At 46.4% G+C, this 8,717-nt stretch overlaps 1 protein-coding gene across 1 annotated transcript; it reads right to left on the bottom strand.

Moving 5' to 3' along the window:
* Window positions 1-566: 566 nt before the first annotated feature.
* On the bottom strand, window positions 567-8,368 carry slc23a1 (solute carrier family 23 member 1). The gene is made up of 14 exons (XM_068744468.1): window positions 8,351-8,368; window positions 6,642-6,815; window positions 6,056-6,213; window positions 5,900-5,988; window positions 5,748-5,815; window positions 5,283-5,464; window positions 4,871-4,991; window positions 4,319-4,475; window positions 4,078-4,225; window positions 3,891-3,996; window positions 1,609-1,738; window positions 1,386-1,529; window positions 911-1,006; window positions 567-805 (listed from the first exon to the last, which is right to left on the bottom strand). Exons 1-14 carry the CDS (start codon window positions 8,366-8,368, stop codon window positions 588-590), a joined length of 1,809 nt encoding a protein of 602 aa, XP_068600569.1. The 3' UTR covers window positions 567-587.
* Window positions 8,369-8,717: the final 349 nt, after the last annotated feature.

The following is an 8,717-nucleotide window of genomic DNA, read 5'->3' as shown; positions in this document are numbered from 1 at the left end:
ATTATTGAAAGTATTTTTTACACACCGTCTAAATAAACCACTTGTAATTTGGAAAAAACAAACCCACTTATATTTAATCATGTAATTATCGAATAAATGTGCTGCTGTTTGGTCCCTATACTTTGTGGAGTTGTTGACATTTTTAATAGTGTTGAGTCTGATACTTGTAGTAAAACAATATATTTTTGATGTTATGAATAAACATTCATGAAAACTGAAAAGTTGCATTTCATTTTCTTGAATACTTCTATGACATCGAGGAATAAATGTACATCCCTCTGTGAGGCTAGCATTAGTAATCACCAAGCTGCGACTTCACACCGATGAGCCGTTCTGATTGGCTGCTTGGCCAGAAAGTGTATGAAATGTAAAAAGCTGCTAGACAATTAAACATTTGTCTTCATTTTATTTTGATCTGAATCTTTAATGAGGTTTCTGATGATGACACACTACAATACCCACAATTCTCAACCTTTGTCACCAAAGTATTTTCACATCTCTGATGTCATCAGATACGTGACTGCATATTCAATTCCATTAGATACTTCGGAATAAAAAGTTCAGGCTCAGGTTTGCTTCCTGCTCAGTCACATGCTAGTGTTTACGTTAACAGGCTCCTCCTCTTTTTCCTCTTCACTTGGTGGTGGAATTTGAGACGCCCAGAAACCGGTGAAGGTGGGGCAGATAGGAAACCGCCGGAGCCAACGAGTCCGCCTGACCACACCCATTCCCAGAGGGAAATCGTACGTTGAAGTGGACAAAGAGGAAGGCCTCGACTGGACTAAACCTCGTTCCTGTCTGGAACCTGAAGACACGTTTTAATAGTATTAATGAAGGGAACAGCAGTGTGGATCAAATGCCTTTGATTCAGTAAATTACATTGGCCAGATGGGGGATGTTTGCACGTTACCTGGTATCGTGTTGTCGAGACAAAAACCCATAAAACCTCCAACAAACATCTCACTGGACAGAAGAACAGTCAGGATCTGATCCAGTTCTGCAAGACCTGGACACAGAGAACTGACGTGTCGGATCAAAACCTCAAGATACAGTCAAGGTTCACAATAAGTACAAAGCATTACAGAAAGGAGCACGTGTCATTAAAATGAGCGAACAGTGATATTTAAGACGAGACGAGACGAGATACGGGGAGGAAATTCTGATTCCAGGTTGCTCCCTTGAATTACAGAAAAATAAAAAATAGAAATATTCAAAATAAAAATATAAGCACTAAAAAGATAAAACAACAACAATATGAAATGGTGAAAGAACACAAAATAGGTATAACTATTTACATGGTTAAAGTAAAGCAAATATTTTGTTTCCTGGTTCGTGAATGCACCGCACACACACACACACACATGCGCACACACACCTACACACACCTGTTTCAATGGAGTTTGGATGTCTGTCCATGTACGTTGGCAAAGTCAATCCAAAAAAGATTGAAAAGCCAAGAACAAAAAGGTTTCTGGAAGAATTCAAATCCACCAGCTGCAGGTTGGAGAGGCCGACAGCGGTGATCATCCCTGAGGAACACCAGCACCAGTGGATCATCGTCCCGTCAATAACACACCTGCATTGGCACAAGACTTGTGAGCTAGTTACCAAACAGTGTGCAGAACATTCCTCCAAGGATCGGATCTGGAAGCGAGGCAAACAGAGCCGTGAACTTCCCAACTGTTCCGAGCACGATCATGATGCCGGCTCCGTACTGCACCACCCTCCTGCTGCCCACCTGCACACAGGGTCAGCAATTTAAACATCCATCCCTTAAAGCTTTCTCTGCAGACCTTTGGATGAGATCAGAGGACATATTTGGCAGTTAAGTTGCCAGAGTTGAAGGAATATAAAATCCTTCTGGACTCTTTTTCCCATCGTGCCATTTGTGTCCCTCCCTCTTAAAGTGACACTCCCATGTTACAGCACAGGCACAATTCCAGATAATAATTCTAGAATCTGGATCCAGATCCGGATCAACGCCATTCTCGGGGAGGACCGAGCCACGGACAGAACCTTGCTTGTGTAAAAATTTCAAGTCGATTGGGTTACTAGTTTTTGAGTTATGCGCTCGGACAGACAAACAAACAGACAAACGGACAAACGGACCCAATTGCAATACCCTCGCCTCCCCTTCGGCGAGGGTAATAACTTGGTCTGATTGGACAGACGTGCTGAGGCGAGCTACAGATGTCTGGTTGTAGAAATCTGAGAATGAATCGAAGAGGTTTGGGGCTAATCTGTAATTTATGACAGATTAATCTACTGGACTTTCGGCTTGTCCCCTGAGGGGTCGCCACAGGAAATCAACGTTGTCCACTTCACCCTGTCCTTTGCGTCGTCCTCCCCAACACCAGCCACTCTCATGTCCTCCCTCACTACGTCCATGTCTCTTCTCTTGGGTTGTCCTCTAGTCCTGTTCCCTGCAGTTCCATCCTCAGCATCCTTCTACCGATATAGTCCCCGTCTCTCCTCTGGACATGTCCAAACCATCAAAGTCTGGTCTCTCTGACCTTGTCTCCAAAACGTCTAACCTTCACTGTCCCTCTTATTGTCTCATTCCTAATCCTGTCCAACCTGGTCACTCCCAAGGAGAACCTCAGCATCTTCATCTCCTCCACTTCTAGCTCCGCCTCCTGTCTCTTCTTCAGAGCCACTGTCTCTAAGCCGTCCATCATGGCTGTCCTCACCACTGTCTTGTAGACCTTTCCCTTCATCCTCGCTGACACTCTCCTATCACAGAGCACACCTGATACTTTCCTCAGTCATTAATTCCTCTAAATACTTATTCCATCTTCCTACACACGACTGACCTCTGTCAACACCTTCACATCTATGTCTCTCTGTCTGGCCAGCCTGTACAGATCCTTCTCTCCCTGCCTCTCTCAATGTCCCACTTCTTCTGAGCTAACCTCTTTTCCTGTATACACTTCTGCACTTCCCGGTTCGACCACCAGGTCTCCTTATCTCCTTTCCTCCCAGAAGACACACCCAGTCCTCTCCTACCGGTCTCCCCGATCACCTCAGCTGTTGTATTCCAGTCTTCTGGAAGCCTCTCTTGTCCACCCAGAGACTGTCTCACCTCTTCCCTGAAAGCCACACAACACTCTTCATTCTTCAGCCTCCACCACTTTGTCCTCTGCTCTGCCTTCATCCTCTTCCTCGTCCTCCTCTGGAGCTTAAGAACTTCTCCTTCTCCTCTAACTCACCTCCTACCTGTGGAGCGTAAGAACTTCTCCTTCTCCTCTAACTCACCTCCTACCTGTGGAGCGTAAGAACTTCTCCTTCTCCTCTAGAACACTCTGCACCAACTCTTCCTTCATGATAACTCCTCCTCTTCCTCTTTCCTCTCCTCCGTTATAAAACAACTTGAATTCTGCTCCTCAGCTTCTAGCCTTGCTTCCTTTCCTCCTGGTCTCCTGGTCTTCTCGACACGCAACACATCAATCTTTCTCCTTATCGTGTTCAGCAGCTCTCGAGCTTTTCCCGTCATCGTCCCAAAACTCAAAGTCCCAACTCTCAGTCCTAAACTCTTCCATTCCTCCTTTTCTCGCTGCTGATACACCCGTCTTCCTCTTCGTCTTCGATCCACAGTAATGCGATTTCAAGCAGCGTCCCGCTGCTGGCGGTCGTTGTTGACCCGGGGATCGACCGATCTGGTATGACTTTCTTCCAAACAAAGTTTTTTTTTTGGCGTTTTCACGCTGGATGCCATTCCTGACGCAACTCTCTGCATTTATCCGGGCTTGGGACCGGCACAAGGGAGAAACTAGCAAAGCTACGTTAGCCGCAGCTAACGGCACGGTGCGTGCTACCCATGAGGCTACATTTATTAATGTACGTGTCAAATAAATAAAAAACATCATTCATGTCAGTATGGCCTTGGTTACCTTGGTGATGCCTAAAACACCAATATTTAGACTGGAGGAGGTGGAGCCATTTCCTGTCCCTAAAAAGCCAGCAATGATGCAGGAGACGCCCTCAATGAAGATTCCTCTGAGACAAAGGACAAACAAGTGTTTGATGTTGGCTGTGGGCGGAGTCTGTCAGATAAGACAGCAATGCTTCCCCTCTCACCTGTTGATGGCATGTACTGGAGGAGGCGTAGTTCCACACAGACGCGCACAAGCATAATAATCTCCAACTGACTCCACGATACCCGCCATGGTGGCACTCAGCATTCCCAGCACCCCGGCAACCGTGACCACCGGCCAGCCCCACTGGCCTATCAGAGACCAGAAATCTATGAGCGCCCAGAAGGTTGTCCGGTGCTGGTCTGAACTAGGACAAGTGTAATGTCTGTGATTCACTGTCTTACAAGGGTAGGGGACTCTGAACCAGGGTGCTGATTTTATGATGTCACCACGCGCGTCAGTCCGGGCCTTGTATCCATAGCGATCAGGGTCCGTCGGCAACAGGTTGGTCAGAGTGAAAATGTAGCATATGAACCAAACCAGAAAGATAGAGAGGATGATCTGAGAAGGATGTGAGAGAGTGAAAATAACTAACCGGCCATGATACATCAGAGCATCCAATGAGGAAGCAAAGCAGACCGACGACGACGACAACGACAAAAATCGTTGTTAAAAAGGTCAAAACTGGCAAACACAAGCACAATGTGACACAGATGGAATCAATCAAGATACAAAGGAGCTTTAAACGGGAGCACAGGTATGCAACAACTATCTCAGGTGTGAAGGGCTGCTTTTATAAGATTACCCTGCTTTCTGATTGAATACTGTAATCCCCATTCCACCATCCTCCACTTCAAATGATCCAACATGCAGCAGCTGTACTTATTCTCTCTCTCTCTCTCCTTTGCTCTGTAATCTGTTATCTTGAATAGTTTGTGTTTGTACTTTGCATTTACAGGAAACATTTTGAATATCTGGACTCTGGTGGTGGTCAGTCCTTTCTTTCTGTTGTAAACAGGAACAGGAAGTGACGTCTCTTTCAGGCACTGGCCAAACAGCATGATGAGAAAAATACACCTGTGTGGGGAGAGAGAGAGATCATGAGGGAGAGAGAGAGAGAGCAAAGGCAAAAGATAAAGAGAGAGGGAGAGAGAGTGCAAGAGGGAGAGAGTGAGCGAGAGAGAGAGAGAGAGAGAGAAAGAGAGTGACACAGAGAGAAAGACTTATCTGCCAACCAGTTCATGTATATTTGGCGTATTGGAGTCAGAGATGAGGAGCTCTACAGGCAGACAGACAGACAGGCAGACAGACAGACAGACAGGCAGACAGACCAACAGACAGACAGACAGGCAGAAGGACGGGTCTCACAGTGATGACAGGCCCCAGTGAGACCCGGCTCTCTCTCCGGCAGTGGCAAACACCGACAGGCCGATTAGGGACACAGTCGGAGTGATGGTAAGAGGCCCAATGTAGTTCAGGAGCAAACCTGGCAACCCACACAAGCCAATCACAAACTCCAGGATGCTGGAAACAATGATGGCCCCCTGGATCTGAAACCCACAAACAACGACGCTTTCACTACCTCAGTGACGGCGGAAGCACGACGGGTTCCGAAGCCGGTGACGTTGCGGATCGAGCTGGCTGGGACTGACAAAAGACCGACCGTGTTTCATTTTTCCGTCAACTTGAACTTCAATTGAACTGAATTTTGAACTACGTCCCCTGAAGTGTGGTTTGTAAGTCTTTCTCCTTGATTTTCTTCCTGATTCCTCCCTACCGCCTGCTAGTACAACCCGGAGCAAATCAAACCCGCCGTAGAAAAGTGTCCTGTACCTCCCTGATGCGTGGTTGCCAGATATGTGACGTGTTCAGTGGGAGACTCCAATTCCCATAAATCTCTTCTGCAAAGGAACACGACAACAGATTGCTTTGCCGCTATCAAAATATCGTCGCTACAATTTACTGCAAAGTCACGGCACGCTCACTTTCACTGGGACACGTCCAGCGGTCCAGACTGAGGATGGCTTGCGCGGGAATCAGGAACGCTAACGCACTGGCCTGAAACAGAGGAAGTCTGCCCACAAACCCACGCGTGAGTGTCACACAACGCTCACAGACTCCCACGGCGGTCCCCGACTCACCTGACTCCCACGGTGGTCTGGATCAGAGTTGTGATTCCAACCGTGGTGAAAATGGTACCAATCAGCTGACTGATGGTTTCCTGGTCTTGACCGACACACATGGCCTCGGCCAGAAGAAATGGTATCGCTATGGTGCCGCTGAAACATGTCAGGTAATGCTGAGAAGGGATTAAAACAAATGGCAGGTGATACCGCAAGGTAACCCGACCCCGAACCGAATCAACCCATCCTCAACCCAATCTGACTGGTTTGGTTCCAGCTCAAACTGGACCGGACTGCATGTACAGCGGAAGCTCACTGAACGACGGAGTCACGTACTGAAGGTCCAGTCGCAAAGCGAGTGAGGACCATCTGTAATCCATGTCAAAACCGAATAAGAACATTTTAAATCCAATCAGTTTAATCCCAGCCAAAATGTTGACTCCCACCCTCGGCTGAATAATCCCAGTCCAGGATCCGATGAAAACATCACCATCCAAATCGGAATGAATTCAACTCCAAAGTGAAACTAATCTCTCTAATCTGATTCATCCTGCTCTAATCCCAGTATAAATGCAGCAATACCTGTCTGCAATCCGGGTTTTACCTGCAGTCCCAGTAGAATACACAAGTACCACGGCGGGACATCCTCAATCGTATAAAGCATGTCCGACCCCGTCCTCTGCTCTCCCATTGGCTGTTTGCTCACTCCGTTTTCTTCCATTGGCAAGTTGTCTCTGTCTGCCTCATGTTCCCGCCCCTCTTCCAGGTAAGCATGTCTCTGATTGGACAGAGGAAAACACTTACTATTACAAACTGAATTCTCATAAACAGCATTTGATGTGTTAAGAGGTTAACCGGTGAGCTGGTGACATGATTGAGAGTGAAAGGGAGGCCAACACTTAAAACAAGGACAACAACAACAACGACGAACTGGAGCGTTCCTCCATTTACAGACCATCATATCCAAAGTAGGCAACGCATTGACACAAAGTTAAAAAGTGTCCTTTGGTCAGTTCATGTCTTACAGGCTTAAGAAGAAAAGGACCGCCCAAACATCCAAAACCAGCTTCTGTAATGGTTTGATGTGAGTAAAGAGCAGACTAAAAACATTCCTTTTTAACAAAGCTTATAGTTAATCAATACAATAATCAATATGCTGTCAGGCCAGCACTGGTGGCTTAACCTCCTGTGACACACTGAGCTCCTCCCTCTATATCTGGTTATTCATGTTGTAAATATATGTGAGTAATCTCTCTCTCTCTCGCTTCCCGGTAGTGTTGTGCTCTCTCTCCCTTTGTCCCTCTTTTCTGTCACAGTCTGCAGGTCCTTCTGTCTGTGGTGCTGCAGAACCTGGACCTGTGGCCCTCAACACTGATGTCCATATCGCTAGCATTAGCATTTATAGCTTTATATAGCAGATCTTTAGTCAGTATCTTGTTCAGCGGCCTCTATGTTACATTATGTTTTTGTCTGCTCCTTGTCTCTCTATCTCTCCCATATCCATCTACTTGTTGTTGACTCTCCTCCTACCTGTCATTCTCTCTCTCTCTCTCTCTCAAAACCTAGCCGGTCCAGACAGATGGCTGTCCACCATGAGCCTTAGGTTCTGTCCAAGGTTTCTGCCTGTTTAAGGGATGTTTTTCCTTGCCTCCATTGCCAAAGTGCTTGCTCTTGTGGGTCTTACTCGAGCAGTGCTGCAGAATGAGAGAGCACGGCTGCCAGACTGACGATCCAGACTGCCTCCTCCTTTCAAAAATGTGCAGCTCATTACGAAGTGCCAAACGCAACCACGAAGACCTCCACATTCTGTACAGCTGAAGTCGTCGTCTTAAATGAGGTCCGAATGTTTATGGAAAAATCGCACCGCAAACGCTGTCACTTATTTGAAGCTGTATACGGACACGAATGAGTCACTGTCAAACTGACCCAGAAAAGACGTCCCATGACCAAAAGCCAGCGTTGCTCAAGCATGACATTTGCCCTCTCTGAAATGGAAGTGTGAGACAGGAGTGTGTCTTGAGCTGCTTCTTTTTCTTATTCAGGGCTGTCGCAGTAAAATGTCATTGTACATTGTGCAATGACAATAACGTTTATTCTATTCTATTCTAACTTGTCTTTCTTACCACGTCACTTTTTATGCTGATTCTTTATTGCATCAAAGGTAATATGTTTACATGATGCTAGTATGATAAACATTGCCACAAATTACTGCAGCTGTGTCTTTCCTGTTCTTTACAGCGACCTGCTTCTATGATCTCCCTGTTTTAGAATTTTAGTATTTTTAATTCAATAATGGAACAGCGATCAGTTTACCTCGCAGTGGTCTTCCATTGCAGCCGCTCGGTGCCCTGGATGATTGAGCGCTGAATACTGAGGCGGGTGAGTGAGTGAATGAGAGACAGTGTGTGTGTGTGTAAGTCCAAAGAGCTAGTCCACAGATTAACGAATACACACACACACCTACATGTGACACAACCCCTGATTATCAATAACTAACATATTTACCACCAGTACACCTTTTCTTTGAGAGGAGGGGGGGGAATCTACATGGAGATATTTATTCCTCTCTTTTCTAGAGCAGACTGCAAACATTATATTTCAAGGAGCTTCCTGTCTCACCTCATCTGTTCGTGAGGCCTGGCTCGTTCCTGCCTGAAACTCTAGATGCCAACAGAGACGC

The sequence above is a fragment of the Brachionichthys hirsutus genome, chromosome 10 (assembly GCF_040956055.1).
Source record: "Brachionichthys hirsutus isolate HB-005 chromosome 10, CSIRO-AGI_Bhir_v1, whole genome shotgun sequence".
Classification (NCBI taxonomy): Eukaryota; Metazoa; Chordata; class Actinopteri; order Lophiiformes; family Brachionichthyidae; genus Brachionichthys; species Brachionichthys hirsutus.
This window is presented reverse-complemented; position numbering and strand designations above follow the sequence as displayed.

Bases quoted from the DNA above. Each gene is read 5' to 3' on its own strand.
- slc23a1 (XM_068744468.1), bottom strand. The intron at 5,816-5,899 runs GTGAGCGTGCCG...GTTCCTTTGCAG, and splicing joins CTGGACGTGTCCCAGTGAAA to AAGAGATTTATGGGAATTGG. The intron at 4,992-5,282 runs GTGAGACCCGTC...CTCCCCACACAG, and splicing joins CACTGGGGCCTGTCATCACT to GTGTATTTTTCTCATCATGC.